Source organism: Belonocnema kinseyi, chromosome 2 (assembly GCF_010883055.1).
Source record: "Belonocnema kinseyi isolate 2016_QV_RU_SX_M_011 chromosome 2, B_treatae_v1, whole genome shotgun sequence".
In the NCBI taxonomy this organism is placed as follows: domain Eukaryota; kingdom Metazoa; phylum Arthropoda; class Insecta; order Hymenoptera; family Cynipidae; genus Belonocnema; species Belonocnema kinseyi.
Genome location: NC_046658.1, coordinates 60,036,204 through 60,055,878, shown reverse-complemented (window position 1 = coordinate 60,055,878; position 19,675 = coordinate 60,036,204). Strand labels below are relative to the sequence as shown.

Genomic DNA, 19,675 nt, shown 5'->3' with positions numbered 1-19,675 from the left:
TTGAAAATACTCATAGCTTCGCCAAAATAATTTTTTCTCAAAACGATAAAATCTGTATCTTCTTATTTCTTTTGTAAATCAACATACTTAAGAGGCGAATGATTCTCCGACTTGAAGTCGCACAGAATCTCTGATTTCTAAGTGGATTCGGTCTTACAGAATTCAAAAGATTTCAAAAGACTTCAGGAAATTTGATCGATTTCCTCAGAATATCTATAATTTCAGAAAGATTTTAACGCATTCATAAATATTATAAATATTTATATACCTCTGGTGTTAATTAACTTATTATTCGCAGGATTATCATCATCAAAACCACTCAGCACATCATCATCATCAAACCCAGTTGCTGCATCTTCAACCTCACAGCGAAACAGCTTCTCCTTCTGAAACAGAATACGAACCTCCAAAAGATCATCATGAGATTTCATATCCGAATCAAAATAATCCAGAGGAGGTTGAAATTTCAAATGAAGGAGAACGTCGCTTCGTAACGACTGTGATCGACCATCGACATAATCATCATCAACATGACCCCACAACTGATGATCATCAAACCTCAGGATGGACTCCACTGACAACACCGCCTGCTCCTCAAACTACTGCCATTTGACTCGGAACTCTCTTCGACTCGCGGATTTATTTTAAATCTTCGAAAGTCATGAACTACTTTTAGAAAGAGTTTAAACTGGCGAAGCTAGAATAGGAGAAAGTTACTTTAATCAGGGTGGCGATTTATTCTGGAAACCCAAATAAAACGAAAAATCTTGTGATTCAAAATTCAGCAGAAATTAATATATTATTTTAATTGTTTCTTTATTATAATATATTACATTGTAAGAAACTAATATTCAAAAATTCAAAGCTAATATGAAACAAAAATAATGTTTTATCTGGAAACATTACATAATTTGGATTTTATTCCTTTTTTCATATCTGAAAGGGAATAGAAATAATATCAAATTTTATACGGGTAATTATTTATATATAATAAAATAAAATTAAGTCGGTTACTTTTTGTAATTTCGTAAATTGCGCATTACTTCTCAAGTGTATAATATCATAATCATCAAAATATCAATACAAAATTAAGTTCTATTAAGGTTTAGATATAGGTCTTTATGCCCTTTGAATTTTTTGAAAAATAAATACTTCACAGAGAGAAGTCATAATTGGAAACAAAGAAAAAATTTAATCAAATATAGCACATCCTTCTCCTCAGGAGATATTTGCCAAAATGAAAAATTTTTCTCCATAAATTTCCGATCAGAGAAAACTTTGGTTTTTTATTTTCGCTTTTAGGTAACACATGAGCAAAAATGCCCTGAAATTCTAAATATATCAAGTTATACTGTGAACGAAACATGTAAGATATTGTAAAAAAAGAAAACGGCTCTTGTTCATCACATACCTACGTTTTGACAAGAAAATTATGTAAGAAATTCTTACTTCATTTCGAACAGTTTTCTAAAACTATTTTAATAAATACAATGTACATAAATCACGAATAAATTATTTTGAGATGAACTGGAAAATTAAATAAATTTGACCTGAAATTTGAAATCATCCTATGAATCGCCATCCTGATAATAAACTAAAAAAATCAAAAGCTGCCTGAACAAACTGATTGTCTTAAAAAAATAAGAGGATTTATCAACCACAATAATGTTGTCAGTCCCGATCAGAAGAAATAGTAATTTGTGACTGAAAACTAATTGAAAATCATTTCAATATTTAAAGTAGGAATTAATATTGGACTTTGAAGGATTCCACCCATGATTTAAAGCAGGAAATATTTCTTTATTCAAAATAAATTAATGTTTCATGTAAATCAGTTCGAATTGAATCTTTAAAGTAAGGATTCTTCGAACGTTTTGTAAATACACCAAATTTTAAGACATGCAGGAGTCTATTATATAATAAAAATGATTGTATATCATGTACTACAGTATTTTCTAAAAATACTTGAGAATAAAATCTGATAATCTGTAAGAGACTTTGCATTTTTTAATTATTAAGATATTTCTATTTTATGGATTATATATTAAGTTAGGATAAATATTTGCGGTATGTTGCAATAATTTCTATACTTCCAGTTCTATTTAGAAAATCTGTATTTATAAAGCCGCGAATATAATAGAGAACAAAGGTGCAGGTTTAATTGTGATGTAGAAAGTTGACAAGTTTACCTTAACTTCCATTGACCTTCTAATAAATAAATAAGTTTTTTTGATGTTTGGGATAAATATTAATTCTATATTGCATCTAACCAAACCAATGATTGCCCATGCATTCTCTCGTCCACGTAGTTTGGCACACCCAACACCATTGATATCCACAGCCTGCTCGTGTACACACCATGTGCATACATCCGCCTAAAATATGTTTAAACATTTATTCTAACTATAAGGGTGTCTACTAGGAATACGTATAATGAACTCGGAATATGTATATAGTTTCGCGAGTATATAATAAATAATGTTTTTTTCTTTCATTTTTTAAGGATTCAATTAGCGTCTTTCATTTAGAAGCGTTGAAAACTTATATTGCAAGATATTATTAAATATATAAACCCCATCAATTAATTAAACAATTAAGTAAGGCTAAAAACAACAATTAATTTCTCGAGTTTGTCTCTGAAGTACCAAATAGTTGAATTTCAACTAAATAGATCAACTTTCAATGAAATAGTTGAATTTCCAACTAAAAAAGATCAGTTATCAACCAAAAATGGTATTAGAGTTAAATTTTCAGTTGAAATAATTAATTTTCCACCTGAAAAAGCAAATTTTGCCACCAAACTCATAAAGGACCCCGCAGCAAATGTACATGAAATGTCTTTCATTTGAATTTGATTAAACTTGTTAAAATTGTAGTTCTTAATGTCTCGATCAAAAGTGTTATGGGGCACAAAGTCCGAATATGTACAGTTTTCGAGTTATAGTGGGTTAAACATCCAACACTTTTAAGAAACAATAACAAATATCTCGAAAACTGCAGCTCTGCGAAAAAAATGTTCCCTATGAAATTTATTGGGCTCTACGGGGAAATGCAAAGAAAGTCATGGCCTTAGACACAGGTCATTTTTCAAGGTCATTCAATGTGAACTTGTCATTTATTGCTAATATTCAGCCAATAAAGACAAGATATAAAGAGGAAATCATTATAGAAGCCATAAAGGCAAGAAATGAGAATGACTTAGTCAAAAGCCAGCCAATGAAGGCAAGTCACGAGTGCTCATGTCTTGCCTTCATTGGCTAGATAATGACTAAATCGCACTCATGACTTGCCTTCATTGGCTGGCTGTTAACTAAGTCATTCTCATTTCTTGCCTTTATGGGTTCTATATTGATTTCCTCTTCATATCTTGTCTTTATTGGCTAAATATTAGCAATAAATGACAAGTTCACATTGAATGACCTTGAAAAATGACCTGTGTCTTAAGGCCATGACTTTCTTTGCATTTCCCCGTTAGAGCCCAATAACTTTTATAGGGAATCTGGCCATTTTCGGATTTTATGCCCCATAACACTTTTGATCGAGACATTGAGAACTACAATTTTATGAAGTTTAATCAAAATCGACCGAAAGCCATTTCATGTACATTTGGTGCGGTGTCCTTTCCAATTAAAATTACCAATCTTTCAACCAAAAAGATTAATTTTAAACCAAAAAGATTATTTTTAACAAAAGAGTTAAAGTTCCGACTCAGTAGTCTTCTTTTCAACAAAAAAAGATGACTTTTCAAAGAAGATTAATTTTATATAAAAAAGATGATTTTCCAACAAAATAAATGAATTTTCAACAAAATAGTTGAATTTTTAACTAAAAAAGATAAATATTCAACTAAATAGTTGAATTTAAAACTAAAAAAGATCAACTTTTTTAACCATATATGGAATAGTTCAATTTTCAACAAAATATATAAATTTTCAACCAAAGTGATGAATTTTCAAATATAATGATAAATCTTTAACTAAAATAGTTCAATTTAAAACAAAAACATGAATTTTTAACTAAAATTATGGAATTATTAACTGGATTAATTACATTTTCAACCGAAAAGATATATTTACAAATAAAATTATGAACCTTTGATTGAAATACTTGAATTTTCAAAAATAAAGATGAATTTTAAAACTAGAAGATTAATTTTCCATAAAAAAACGATTTAAAAAAAAAACACATTTTTCACCAAATAATTGAATTCTGAACTAAAAAAGACAAATTTTCAACAAAAAAGTTGGATTTCGCACTAAAAAAGATAAGTTTTTAACCATAAATGAAATAGTTACAGTTTCTTTAAAAAAAAATTAACCACATCAATTTTTAAACCAAATAGTTCAATTTTGAACTAAAAAATATCAATTTAAACCAAAAATAGAATAATTATAATTTTTTCAAATAGTTACATTTTCAAACAAAGTGATACATTTTTAACTGAAATGATTAATCTTCAAATGTAGTAATTGAATTTTCAGCAAAGAAAATTAATTTCTTCAAAAAATACCATTTTTGAACCTAAAAAAGATCATTTTTCAAACAAACATTGAATAGTTAAATTTTCAGTTTAAAAGAATTAATTTTAAGCTAAAGAGATGCATTTTAAATTTTTGTGATAAAATATTCAACTGGAATAATTATATTTTCAGTTAAAAACATAATACAAAAAAATCATTTTCAACAAAATATTTAAAGTTTCAACTGCAATAATTAAACTCTCAGTGAAAAAAAAACATTTAGCCGAAGAAAAAACGAATTGTCAACAAGATTTCTCAGTTTTTAGCCAAATAGATAAACTTTCAATAAAGTGATGAACCTTCACCAACAACAAATTAGTTTTCAACAACAGGGTTTAACTTTTCATAAAGTAATAAAATGTTCATTTAAAAAAAGATGATACTTCAATAAAAAAATTATTTAATTATTAATCAAAATCAGTTTAATTCAAGCAAAAAAGACGACTTTTCAACATGAGTTGAATTTTTAACTATGAAAGATTTTTCTTTCAAGAGAGAGAGAGAAAATATTGCCAAGAAACGATCAATTTTTAACAAAAAATATAATAGTAAAATTTTCAGTAAAAAATTAATTTCAAACATAAAAAAACGAGTTTTTAACAAAATAGTTAAATACAGTAATATAAATCTACTTTATAAATGATGAATCATTGTTCTTGAATTTTATATTGCATATAAAAAAATTAATTACGCTCACGAAAAAATTCCTTCCCTAAAAAAAATTCTTGACATTTCCAGGCTTTTCCTGTTATGTAAAAATTCCCTGCCATTTCCAGGTTTTCTAAGTTTTCCAGATAAGGTAAACAACCTGATTGTCCAAAAAACAGAGGTGATAACGTTTTAGTATTTCGCTTTTTAGAAAAAGGGTATTTTTCCGAAAAAGGGGATTAAAAGGGGATTTTATTAATTATTAAAAACTTTTTATATCAAATGTGTATCTCGTGAGCATTGAATAAAAGTGTCATTTAATATCAAAGCGTTTTCTTTATCTAGCTTTGAAAACATTTTTGAATTATTGTATTTTTGGCTTAAAAATTAAACAAATTTTATTTTTTGGCTGGAAATTCAACAATTTTGTTAAAAATTCATCTTATTGGGCGAATTCAGCTGTTTTTGATTAAAAATAAATTTTTTTTTGATTGAAATGTTGATTTCAAATTGAATTTTAAGTATTATCATTTAAATTAAAAATTAGTACCTACATTAATTTTATCTTTGAAAAATTCCTTTATTTCCCTTCATATACCTCTATAAAGATGTCCATTGATTTGAAACTAGATAATTTATTTATTTTTCGGCTTGATTAAATTATCAAATAAATTATATAAGAAATATTTGAAATATGTATAATCAAAAAAATCTCTTTTAAATCGTCTTGTTTTCTTATTTCTTTAATTCCTGTTTATAATTCTTAAAAAAATAATTAAAACATTGTAAAAATACTCAATTATAGGTGTCTTTGAAGTGAAACTATTTTTGGGATGGGAGTGAATTAAAAAAACGACGACCGAATGAAATGATTCTATATCTCCATGCGCTCTCACGAAAAATTAAAAAGTTATTCCATCAAAGTTTCACTTCTGCCATTTGGCCTCACTGTCACACCGTTTTTTTTTATTTAAAGGAAAAAAGGGGCATTAGGAGAAACATAGGACGGAGTGTGATCCCTGAAAAACGTTATTTTGTATAGTAAGTAAATAAATCATTCAAACTCACCATCTCTTTCAGTAGGAGTTCTACATTTGGGACAAGGTTTCGTCGAAATCTTTATCGTTTTTTTGCTTGCTTCATCCCACTTTGCCTGAAATCAAGGCATATAATGTTTAGAAATTGAATTTTGAAAACCAAAATGCGGAGAAAAATTAAAATGACCAATCCTTACATCTTTCGCCTTCAAAGGATCTACTACATAACCAACGGATCCAAAATTAGAACTTGAGGATGTAGGTTGAGGTTCACACTCGCCAACATGATAGCCTTGCAAGCATTTTCTACAGAATACAAACTGTAAAGAGGAAAAGGGATTATTTAGGGTATAACTTGTAGTTATCATGAGATAATAATGAATAAACAATATTTTTGAGTGCATATTCAAGTTTTGAGACTTACTCCACAGCCTCCAATGCATTGCACTTTACGGCAATCTTCTTCGGTGTATCCATTTTCCACCTTTGGTGGTATTATTCCCATTCCACAATCAGGTTGCGGGCATAATAATCCTCCTTCGCGAAGAACATATTCTTCTGTTCCAAATCTTTGATATTGTCCATACTAAAACATTTTTTTTCTTTTATTTACAATGAAATGTCGAAGACGTCAAGTTATCCAATTAAGACCGAAATAATAATGGTTTCCAAAATAATTTATGGAGATATGGATCTTTTATAAACGGAATAAAACAATATTTTAGATAACAAATTTATAATTTTCAAATTTGTTTATTTCTTTAAAACAAAAAAATCTGCCCGCCTCGCGGGCACATTCTCGTTGCGCGCTCCACGTGCGGCTCGCTTCGCTCGCAAGTTTGAACGCGTCTACGGCGCGCGACGGTTGAATCTCGCGCTTCGTGCTCGGATATTTATTCTTTGCATTTGGAATGCTTGAAAAAAACTTTATCAAAAAGATCTCTTTTATATGGCAGTATTTATATGCGTCTTCATATTCTGAATTGTCTGCTTAATTAAGAATGGTCAAAGATTAAGTTTCTCAAAGCTCTGTAGGCTTTGAGGTACACATTTTCATCGTGACACTCGCGCTGCGCGCTCGATTTCCGACAGAATAAATAAATAATAAACAATAAACAGGTTTTGTGGGATTTTTTCTCGTAACATTCGTCGTTTTTCCACACATTTAAAAAAATTTTTTTTTCAACGTTATTTTTCAAGAATTAAACAAAAAGTACGCGTCCTATCAAGAAGTGATTCTTAACGAACTTGCAGATCTTTTTTGGAATAACCATTTTTGTTCATTCATCTTTTTTCGTATCCTACATAGTTTGTCCACAAAATGGAATTTTTTATTTTCCATTATTTTTTGTGCAATCAAAATTTGAATTTTCAATTTTTGAAGAAAATCCAAAAATTGGTTATGATAATCTTGTAGGGCTTTCAAAAAGAAATGTTTTTCTTCTCTTGACTTTTTTTTATATCGTGCGTTTTTCGGCTTCAAATTCTGATTTTCGGTTGATTAAACAAATTTTGAAAACGCTATAACTCTGACAATTTTCTTTTTATCGACAAAAGTCATAAGGATAAATTGTTTGTTCTTTTTAATACTATAAATATCCGTACATAGAATGTTCAAATTCAGAAAAAAATGGTCTCAAAAATTTTCAAAATACGCTCACTTTTTGAATTTTTATTAAAAATGGCTGGTTCACGAACTGGTCTTTTCTTTTAGGACCTTAAAAATAGTGCACCAAAGATGAATTTGATTCGTTCATTTTTTCGAGAGTTATCGTGTTTACGGACGGACGGCCGGACGGACAGACGCCATCGTGAAAACCTTATTTTCGGATTCAGGGGGTCTCGAAACGTGGAGATCCGTTAAAAAAGTGTAATGTCAAATTTCCGACAATTCTAATACTTTCTCAATCATAAATGATGAGAATGTAAAAAGACTTGTCTACCATAGAAGATGAATTTTTAATAATATACTTGAATTTTCAAGAAAATAATTAAAGTTTTGACAAAATAATTGATTTTTTAAACTGAAAAGACGAATTATCGTTAAAAAAAGTGTAATAGTCGATATTCCAACCAAAAAAGATGAAATTTCATTTTTCTTTTAAATTAATTTTAAAAACAAAAATATACCAATTTTCAACAAATTCAAATTTTGCAGTCACGTAAGAAAATAAAGTTCACTTAAATTGTTAAACCTTAAAGCTAAAAGATAAATTTTCTCTACAAAAAAATTAATTTTTAACAAAAATAGTTAAATTTTCAGCCAAAGAGATAAACTTTCATTTAAAAAACAAACAAATTTTCAACAAACTAAATCAACTTTTTCCACGCGGTTGAATTTTCAATTAAAGATCAATTTTAAAAAAAATAGTTAAGCTTTACACCAAAGAGATGAACTTTCAGCTAAAAATACAAATATTTAAAAAAATTATTTCTTCACAAAGTGGTTCATCCTAAACATTCAAGCAAAATAGCTCAATTCTCAACCAACAAAGATTAATTTTGAACCAAACAGTTGCATTTTTATTCAAGAAAAATGCCATTTCTACTACAACAGGTAAATGAAATTAGTAATTAATAAACAAGTAAATTGTTTAGGAAACAGTTTAGTTTTTAACCAAAAATGACGACTTTTTTTTAAAGTTAAATTATGAACCACACTGTACCATTTTAATCAAAGAAATATGCACTTTCTTCTAAAACAGATACATTTTTAAATCAAAAAGAAAAATAAAAAAATGAATTTTCATCCAGAAAAGACTTTAGTTCGACTTTTTAACATCGAAATACGAGTCTTAAGGGCATGTGACACAGTGAATACCTATATTACCGACCTCACTTTTTCAGTTCACTGAATGTTTTTTTAAACCTAAGAACTTTTTTTATAAATAAAATATCGAGCTGAAACTTTGGAAAATGTATTAGAGTACAATAAAGTACGTTTAGGCACTGCATTTTGGTAGGAACTTCACGGAAAATTATTTTATCTTTTTTCTGAACATCGACATTTTTTGAACGTTCCAACTTTTTTTATACATAAAATATCGGTTTCAAACTTTGAGAAATGCAAGAGCGGAAAGAAAACTACGTTTATGTACAAATCTTAATAATAAATGATGTAAAAAAAATTTTCAAGTATCAATTCGATCGGCATCAGCCGGTAACGTTGTACACGAAAATACGAACCCTCTAGAGCCTCGTCTAGTGGCCGCCAGGGTTCGTATTTTCGTGTACAACGTTACCGGCTGATTCCGATGGAATTGATTGTTGAGATATTTTTTTTACATCTCTTATTATTAAGATTTGTACTTAAACGAAGTTTTCTTTCGGCTCTTGCATTTCTCAAAGTTTGAGACCGATATTTTATGTATAAAAAAAGTTGGAACGTTCAAAAAATGTCGAGGTTCAGAAAAAAGATAAAATAATTTCAAGTGAAGTTCCTACCAAAATGCAGTACCTAAACGTATCTTATTGTACTCTAATACATTTTCCAAAGTTTCAGCTCGATATTTTATTTACAAAAAAAGTGCTTAGGTTCAAAAAAACATTCAGTGAACTGAAAAAGCGAGGTCGGTAATATAGGTATTTAGCTGTGTCACATGCCCTTAAACAAGAAGTAAATTTTCTACAAGGATACTTAAATTTTCAACCCAAAAAGACGATTTTTTAAACAAAAGAGATTTCAGTTGACGTTTAAAGACCAAAATCTGAATTTTGAACAAATACATTTTCTACGAATAAGTTGAATTTTTAACACAACAGTTAAATTTGCTACCAAAAAGGAGGGCTTTTTAACAAAATTGTTATATTGTCAACCAAACAGTTCCATTTATATCCATGAAACATGCAATTCATACTACAATAAATACATTTATAAATTAAATGACCAATTTCCAAAACAATAGTTGAATTTTGATCAAAAAAGATTTTAGTTTGAATTTTCAACACCCAAATATGATCCTTAAACAAGAAGCAAACTTTCTACGAAGACACTTAAATTTTCAACACAAAAAGAGGAATTTTCAAATAGTTGAATTTTTGACCAAAAAGGATGACTTTTTAACAAAATTGTTGAATGTCTAACAAAACAGATACATTTTAATCCGAAAAATAAATTTTTTCCGAAAATAGATAAATTGGCAACCCAAAAAGAAAAATTTTCAACTAAAAAATAGTAACTTTTTAAAAAAATTCTTGAATTTGAAAACAAATAATAGAATTTTTATCTAAAAAATAATCTTCAGAAGGAAGCAACTGCAATAAAAAATAAATACAAGGCAAATAAATTACGACCAAGAATATTATATCAGGGTGGTTGCAAACTTCATTTTCAAAGTTCCCTACCTTTTCCCTCTAGAATCTAGAAAACCTAGAATCTTTTATAAACAGAATAAAATAATTTCAAATTAAAATGACAAGATTTCAATTTTATTCTGCTTTATAGTCATTTAAAGTTATAGAAATTCCCTGACTTTTGCAAGGGTTTTTTTTTAAATCCCTGACTTTTCCCTGACTTTTTTGTTAAATTTGTGTTGGCTATTTTTTCATTCAAAAGTTTCTTTGGCATGCAAAATTAAATTCATATTATTATTCCGTACAATTACTGCGAGTTATTTGTTTCATTTGCGAATTTCCAAAAATAAATTACATGAATGAAAGACACTCTTCCCTTCCATAACGTAATTTAAGTACGGCCCCTAATGTTTAATTTATATTTAAATCGCCCATTGACTAGAAGACTCAATAATTCAGGATGGCAGTTCTGATCGAGTAAAAAACTCCAGGATATTTACCGATTCGCAAACATTATTCATGGTCATCTAAATTAAAAACTTCGAACTCTTAAAGCTGAATACTTTTTTATTTGAAGTAATCAAAATTGAACTGCGAATTAGAGCACTCAAAATGGAACTCTTGAAATTTTAACTCTTATAACTGAAGCTTAAAGAATGCTTAACTTAGAAATTTTCACTTCAAACGCTCAATATTATTTTAAAAAAAGTAAAATGGAAACTTTTAACACTTTTCAAGTGAACAATTTTAAATTAAAAGTCTTTAAACTGCAAATTTTTTTATTTTAAGCATTCATAAATGCAACAGCTCAAAGATTTCTGGTTAAAAAATATACATCCACCTTATCATTTTCAATTCTCTAAATTGAATAAGTGATAAATAAATTTGTAAATATTCAAAATTATATAATTTTAAGCGATTTTATATTGGAAATATAAAAGATTTGATAATTAAAGTTTGTTTAAACCATACATTTTTTAAATTAGTAGTTAAATTATTTACATTTTAAGATTAAAAGCTTAAGTCATGTAAAATAAAAATGATTCAATTGTTATTTATACATCGAAATTTAAAACTTTCACATACAAATTAAGAATATTGAAAATGGATCAATTGAAATTGTAACATTCAAAGTTTAAATTTAGAGATACAACTGAAATACAAATTATAAAATGCAAATTTAACTATGCCATTTTCGTTGTATTTTTTTTTCAAAATGCAACTGTTCTTGAGTTAAAATTGCAACTACTTAGTTGAAAGTGAAACTCCTTTATTAAAAATTCATTCTTTTGGATGAAGTTTCATCATTTTAGTTGAAAATTGACCTCTTTGATCTTTTACATTTTTCACTCAGAAGTAACTTTCTTTGGCTGAAAACTCAACTACTTACATGGACGTATAAATACTTTGTCAAAAATTCATTCTTTTGGTTGAAGATTCATCGCTTGAGTTGAAAATTGATCTGTTTGGTTGAAAATTCAGATTTTTGGTTGAAAAATAAATTTTTATTTGGGTCGAAATTAATTTTTGCTTTGTAAATAAAAAAAAGTTATCACATGTTTGATTAAAAATTGATCTTTTGTAGTTAAAAATCAAAACTTCATGTATTTGGTTGAAAAATAGTCTTTTTCGTTTGAAAATTCACCTTTTTGGCAAAAATTCAACTTTTTTTATATTAAAAATAAAACTGTTTTCTTCTAACTTAATCTTTTTTGGTTGAGGATTCAACTATTTTTTTGAAAATTCGTCTTTTTTCGAATTAAATTTTTGTTGTTATCATTAAACTATTTGGTTGATGATTCATTTATTTGTTTGAAATTTCGTTTCTTCTGGGTTGGAAGTTAATTCTGTTAATTAAAAACGTGCATATACCATTTTCAGTTGAAAATGTATGTATTTGGTTGAAAATTCGTCTGTTTGATTTAAAAATTCTTCTTTTTTGTGGAAATGTAATTTTTTTGGTTACAAATGCAATTGAATGGTTAAAAATTAACTCTTTTTAGTTTGCGAATTTTCATATTTTATAGAAAATTCGTCTGTTTTGGTAGAATTCTATTGCTTATGACTCAAAATTAATTTTTTTTTTAAATTTTAAACATAATCTATTTCATTTTTGATTGAGAATTTCTTTCTTTTTGCTAAAATCTCAACTATTTGCTTAAAAGTAGAACCACTGTGTTACAAATTCGTTTTTATAGTTCAAGATTAATTATTTTAGTTGAAAATTCGTCTCTTTGGCTAAAAGTTCAACTATTTTAATTATTCAATTTTCAATATTAAGATTGGTAAATTATTTAATTCTGAAAAGATTCAGAACCATCGTGTAAAATCAATTATAGTTCAATTTTTAATACTGGAACGACAGTTCAATTTGTAAAATAAATGATTTATTTACATTTACAGTTGATCAACACAAAATATTTTTGATCAACGATTTTCAATATCAAAAGCTTTAAATTTATAAGTTTTCTTATAACTTAACAAATTAGATTAACAGTTTCATTTTAAATTGCGTTATATCATGCAATACGAAATATTTGGTATTTCAATTGATTATATAGACTTTTCTTCTAAAAGTGTATACAATTTTCAGCTTGTAGATCGCAACCTTCACATTTTCCGCGGTGTTGATTACTCTTAAAAACTAATTTACAAGCCTTCGTGAAATCTTGATGAAATCTTTTTAAATATTTCAAATCTTTCTAAAATCTTTAAAATCTTGAAATCTGGTTTACATTCAAAAGTCGAGTGGTCATACCCTCGTAATATTCTAAAATTATGAATAATTTATTTTAAAAAGCACCTGTTGATCTGGTAAGATGTGAAAATGATGCACTTCAGGAATAAAAGAATCCGGGCATCCAGCAGGACAAGGCAAAGTATAATACCCTCTCACGGTATCAAATTGAAACTGTCTTTCACGGAGTCTAGATGCGCAATAATCTCGAAAACAATCTAGACACGTAACGTGACCAGCTTCACAAGGAAAAACCAAAACAGTATCCCTAAAAATTAATGGAAATTCAATTACTGAAAATGTAAAAGCAAATATCACAGAGCAAAAAGAGTTCACAAAGGGGAAATAAGGTATTTTTTCAAGAAAAAGGAGAAAACAACGAAAAGATTCAACATTCATTTATAAAGGAGAAAAAAAAATTCTGTCTTCGATTTTGACATTTTCAACACGTTTTAAATTGTTTCAGCTTCAAAATTTGTTTAAAGTGTTTTTTTAATGGAGCATTGAAATAAGTTTTTAACACTTGAAACATGTGGCACTCATAAAATAATATTTATGTTATGATATATTGTTTTTATTTTATACTTTATTTACTTACATGTAAATCATTTATTTAAGTTTTGCTATATATTATGGCGAAAAATTAAATTTTATTGTAACAATTAAGAATATGTTTATTTTTAATGTAAAACAGTGAAATTACTTATTCTAGATAATTCTTTGAGTCAAAAACAAAATAAAACTTTACTGCATGCGGTAGCATATTCCAGTTTTTAATCGAATATTTTCTTATAAGTAAAGAAAACAATGGTTCTTGTATAGTTCTTACGTACACTTACTAATCTCAGAGAATTTCCTGCATAATTCCTACAAAAGTAGTTCAAACGATTCTAATTTTTTAATAAATCACACTAAACTAAAAAATAAATACCTTATATCTGTGCAAGCAAGACATGGAATTTTGGCTAAATTCGGCTTGATGAGATATAAAGGCACTGCTTCATCAGTTTCTCCTAAACTAGGATGCTTAGCACATTTAAGATAAAAATGCGCATAAAGCACTTGTGATTCAGTCTCGTCGTTTGGAGAAACTTGAGGTTCGCAAAAATCATTTTCGCAATGGACAGTTATCCTTTGTGGTAATAAAACATCTGGCCAACACTGCGGATCTCTATCGACAGTAACTGCTCCACTTCCGCAGGTGGCACATTTTACTCTCAATTTTCCAGCTTGCACTGATCTGCAAGGAGATGAACAGTACACATAAAAGTGCGCCCGATTCTTCTCCTGTTCTGCCAATAAAATACATACATATATAATATTTTATTTATATATTAAAAAAAATATATATATATATATAATTATATATAGGATTTTATACAACACATGTTTGCCCGGTAATCCAATTATTAAAAAGTGAATGGCACCATTTTCGATTAAATATCTCGAAACTATCACAGTCTCCGAACGATTTTTATCGCGAAAACCACGTTTATAATTGATTGAAGGTGTCGTTCCTTTTTCCCGTTTAAAATAAAAATTTTTCAAACTTCAGGTTTACGAGAAATTTATGGAAAAAATCAATGGAACAAAGGTGTCCAGCACTTTGATATAAAAAATGAAGTATGTAGATTTTTGAAGATTTTGAAAGTAAAGAAGCTTTTTAAGAATTCAAAAAATTCCAAGATAATAAAAAATATCTTAAAATTCCTGGGAACATTTAAACTGATTTATTTTGAAAAATAAATTATAAGACAAAAATGACAATGATTTCAAAACATTTTAAATTATTTCCTCAAATTAAAAAAAGAAAATGTAAGTGATTATAAAGCAAAGCAGTTAATTTAGCAATTTATTAATTTATTAATTTAGCAATTTAGCAATTAAATTGGCAAGATAACGAAGTTTTATAAAAATTTCGAATGAGCTTAAGAGACATTTAAAAGTTTGAAAGAGATTCAAAATTCCTTAAACGTTGAAAACATTTCAAAAATGTTTTTACAAATGTACAATTTTGAATACATGGGCATACAAATTTTGATGCTTCTTAAGAAATTTTGTATCTTTCATGAATGAGAATTTTTTTGGGTACAAATTTGAATATTTGGTGAATGATTAATCTTTTTGGTTTAAAAATGAATTTGTTTTCGATCAGGATTCCACTATTTTTTGGAAAATTCGAATTTTTTGGTTAAAAATTCAACTGGTTGAAAATTAATTTGGTTTGTTATTGATTCATCATTTCAGTTACAATTTCGTTTCTCCGGTTGACAATGTGTCTATTTGATTGAAAAGCCGCGTTTTTTAGTAGAAAATTAACCTTCTCGGTTAAAAATTAATCTATTTCTTTAAAAATGCATAATTTCGTGTTAAAAATTGAACTGTTCCGTAGAAAAAAATCGATTAAAATTTAAACTTATATTGTTAATATTTCAAGGAACCTATAAAGTTTATACATTATATGAATATATTATTTACATAAATAGTTAAAAAATTTTTTATATTTCTGCCATACACATAAATTTAATTGCAGAATTTTGAAAAATCTTTTTTTACAGCCAAAATTGTACACACAAACGCTTTAAATGTTTAAATTTCTATGTTTATTTTGTATCAATGAGAAAATTATATTTTCAAAATATCTGTCAAAAGCTCTATAAATTATCTTAAAATGGTGACTTGGAAACCTTTTAATGTTGAAAATATAAAATACATCTGCAAAAAAATGTAAAAGGGCAAGACCCTGAATCTTTGAATTGCTAAAGTTTTCTTAAGTTTTCAGTTATAAGTATTCGAAACGCACATATTTTTTTGAACAGTTCAGAGATATTGGTATCTATAATAATTGCCAAGGGTTTTAAATTTATGAGTCATGTAGAACTGAGTAATTCTCCTACATAAACTTCATAATTGCCTCATTTGAATTTTTATAACAGGTAAAAAATGAAAGTTTTGTGTATAGAGACGTGTTTTATTTGTAAAAATTCGTATTGTTCATCCACAAAATAATTCATCTCTTTCGAGATTTTTAAAAACATGCACGCGCGCGTTGCACGCTTTTTCTACTTTGCCTTTTTATAAAAAATACGTATGTCGCGAAAATCTCGAAAATATTGTTGTCGCTTTACCTCAATGCTGATTGGGTAATTTTAAGGAAGGAATGTTAATGAACCATTTTATTATTACATTTTTAGTTAAAATCATTCATTTTCAACCAAGAAAAAGGGAATTTTCAACAAAGTAGTTAAATTTTCAATCAAGCTGATGAATTTTTGAGAAAAAAAAAATTGAATTTTCAACCAAGAAATATTTTGGAATTAATATAGAAAAAAATTTCACCAAAAGTATTGAATCTCCAAGTGATAAATAAGGACGAATTTGAAAAAAAGTTGACTTTCCAACCCAAAGATATGCATTTTCTACCAGAATAATTGAATAGTTCAAGTGTAAATTTTCAACCAAACAATATTTTTTAAAGAAATAGTTGAATTTTCAACCAAACAGAAGAATTTTAAACAAAACAAAATAAATTTGTACACAAAAATTTCTACGAAAAGTGGGATAGTTAGATTTTTAGTTAAAAAAATTAATCTTCAATAAAAAAACTAATTTTTAACCAAAGAAATGGAATTTCAATAAAAAATATTAATTTTCTACCAAAAACGAATAACTTTTGACACAATATAAGAATTTCCAAACAAATATGATAATTTTTAATGGAATTTCCAACCTAATAGTTCAATTTTCTACAAAAAAATAAAATTAACCTTCTCGATTGAAAATTTAACTACTTTCATGAAAGTTGACCTACTTTCTTAAAAAATCATTTTATTAATTGAAGATCCATCTCTTTCATTGAAAATTTCTTTATTGATTGAAAATCCTTTTTAGTTGTTGGAAATAAATATTTAACTGTTCCATTTTTGATAGAAGATTGATCGTTTTGAGTTAAAAATTTAACTCTTTGGTTGAAAATTAACTTTTATGTTGGTAATTCATATTTGCGGGTTAAAAACTGCATTGCTTTGAAAACCGTCTTTTTGAGTTGAATACGCTTTTCTCTTGGTACAAAAATTACCTATATGGATAAAAATTAACTTTTGGTTGAAAATTCATAACTGCAGGTAGGAAGTTCAATTGTTTCGCAGAGAATTCGTCTTTTTGTTTTGAAAATTAAAAAATCTTTCTCAGTTTAAAATTAATATCTTTTGTTAGAAATATAACATTTTTGGATAAAAGTGCAATTGCTTAATTAAAACTTAATCTGTTTTGGTTGAGGATTCAACTATATTGTTAAAACTTAGAATTTTTTCACTGAAGTCAACTGTTTTTCCTTTAAAATTAACATTATTTTGGTTGCAATATCAATTATTACATTTTTTGTTGAGAACTAATCTTTTTTGGTTAAATTTGATTGCTTTTGATTTAAAGCTGTAATCTGTTTTTAGTTGAAATATTAAATATTATATTTTTTGCTGAGAATCAATATTCTTTGATTGGAAATTCAACTATCTTCTAAAAATGTCGCCTTTTGGCTTGAAGATTCAACTAGTTATTTAAAAATGTCACTGTTTGCGGTCGGAGTTTAATCTTTTTCGTTTGAAAATTCAACTATTTGGTTAAAATTTCGTCTTTCTAGATCGAAATTCAACTGTTTAGATGAAAACTCCACTATTTTGTTGAAAATTTGCGTCTTTTGCTTTAAAGTTAAACTATTTGGTTGTTAATGCAACTTTTTGGTCTCAAATTAATTTTATTGTTGAAAATTCAACTATTTGGTTGGGAAAACAATCTTTTTGGACTTAAAAGTCAACTGTTTTTTTAAAAAATTCGATTTTTAGTTTGAAAACTAAACTCTTTTGTAGAAATTCATCTTTATTAGTAGGAAGCTAATTAATTAACATTTGTATTTTTGTTTTATTTTCGCGATTACCAAATTGAATTAAAGAAATAAGTTTAATGGTAAAAAAAGGCGAGCGTTTAAAAAATTTTTAAGTTTCTGAACGGCTCAAATAGTTTAGAGTACACGAGCAATCAATTTATAATTAATTCAAATAAAAAATCCTCTTCAGTTGGGATCTTTTCTTTTCTAATTATTTTTTTTTTTATAATAAATTTGTATAAGAACCTTCTGAAGTTGAAGATTCCAATTCGCCTGATTCGTCCAGAGGTAAATCAGATAATGTTTCATTTAGAGGTTTACTACCACTGTCGTTTAATTCTGAGCTTTCAGAAGTCGATTCTTCAATTGTTGAAGAAGTATTGAGTTTGCTCATTTTCTGATGATGAGCTCGTACTGCATGTAAAATACTTTGTTGTCCTAAATCACATTCCTAGAAAATTAATATAACGTGTTAATATAATACTATCATGAAGCATTACATGTTTTATTTCCTTTTTCGGGTTACCGCAGATAACATAAGTGAATGATAAGAGCACTGTCAGTACTGCTAGCAAATTATTTTAAAAAATCTCAAAACAAGTTTGACTTTGCAATTTTTCGAGGTTATGTTTTTTTCAGATCTAACCTAGACAGCTTGAATAACAAAGCCAGCTTACCTCAATAATAGTTGAATTGTGCAGTTCTTTCCCAGCAAAAATAATTTTGATTTCTTCCACAGGCATTCCCATTTTTTCTGCGACAATTTCTTTCACATTTTTGATGTCCCATTTCGGATCCAAATCAACAGGAAGTGTTTTCCCCGTATTTGTTTTCACATAAATACTTAATGAATTAGAAACTTTCTTTTTACCAAACCAGATTATTTCCAACATACTGAAGAAAGCATTTCTAATGAAATCAAACAAAAAACTCATGTTTCATCGCTCACGAAAGACGATAACTTGATTGTTGAGGAATTCGAAATTCAAATGAATATTGTCAGGAGAGCACACGTCTTATTATCTGAATTAAATCACATCGCACATAAAAATAAGTTAAATCGTTACAAATAAAAATTAATTACAAGCAAGACAAATTTTAGATATTATAAATTAATAGAAATTAACCTATAATTACCATATTTATTTTGTACTTCGTTTTGAAACCGTCGTGACCGCCATTTTTAAATAGTCATAACTCTCTGCCGATAAGTAGACTCGGATTTTCGTTATTATCATACTTTAGTTAGTCGATAAGATGTAAAAAAAGTTTAAACTAACAAATTTTGTCACTTAACATTGGAATTCATTATTTAATCGATCAAAGGAATTTTCGAAAACAATTTTAAGATGCGTTTCACGTTTTCTTTGAAGTTCAAACTGAAAATATTTTTTAGCCTGCGATGCAACCCGTTGTACTTCGGAGTGGAGAAGCCAATCACTTTATATTTACGTCAATTAAAATATAGCAAGATTATAGTTTATAATATTAAATTTTAATGAAAGTTTAAGTGGAGATTTTTAATAAATTTTAAATAAATTTTTAATAAGTTAATAAA

At 27.4% G+C, this 19,675-nt stretch overlaps 2 protein-coding genes across 3 annotated transcripts in view; one reads left to right on the top strand and one right to left on the bottom strand.

Moving 5' to 3' along the window:
- LOC117167699 (T-related protein) overlaps positions 1 to 793 on the top strand; it is a 24,717-nt gene extending 23,924 nt beyond the window's left edge. The window contains exon 7 of the mRNA XM_033352828.1: positions 299 to 793. Coding sequence (XP_033208719.1) covers positions 299 to 613 — 315 coding nt within the window. The 3' untranslated portion in view covers positions 614 to 793. The remainder of the gene's footprint in view (positions 1 to 298) is intronic.
- A 1,303-nt stretch (positions 794 to 2,096) lies between these two features.
- On the bottom strand, positions 2,097 to 19,319 carry LOC117168151 (E3 ubiquitin-protein ligase parkin). Of its 2 annotated transcripts, none has more exons than XM_033353576.1 (9): positions 19,255 to 19,319; positions 18,795 to 19,140; positions 18,364 to 18,568; positions 14,167 to 14,527; positions 13,302 to 13,503; positions 6,630 to 6,791; positions 6,403 to 6,525; positions 6,237 to 6,321; positions 2,097 to 2,375 (listed from the first exon to the last, which is right to left on the bottom strand). In XM_033353576.1, exons 2-9 carry the CDS (start codon positions 19,050 to 19,052, stop codon positions 2,266 to 2,268), a joined length of 1,506 nt encoding a protein of 501 aa, XP_033209467.1. In that variant the 5' UTR covers positions 19,053 to 19,140; positions 19,255 to 19,319; the 3' UTR covers positions 2,097 to 2,265. The 2 variants fall into 2 exon arrangements, with proteins under 2 accessions (XP_033209467.1, XP_033209468.1); XM_033353577.1 differs by having other exon boundaries at positions 18,795 to 19,026; positions 19,255 to 19,305.
- Between the last annotated feature and the right edge of the window lie 356 nt (positions 19,320 to 19,675).

Excerpts from the sequence above, each read along its gene's own strand:
- LOC117168151 (XM_033353576.1), bottom strand. The coding sequence starts at position 19,052 with ATGAGTTTTTTGTTTGATTTCATTAGAAATGCTTTCTTCAGTATGTTG. Across the intron at positions 6,792-13,301 it reads ACATCTTACCAGATCAACAG|TATGGACAATATCAAAGATT; the intron begins GTGCTTTTTAAA and ends AAAATGTTTTAG. Across the intron at positions 6,526-6,629 it reads AATGCATTGGAGGCTGTGGA|TTTGTATTCTGTAGAAAATG; the intron begins GTAAGTCTCAAA and ends TCCTCTTTACAG.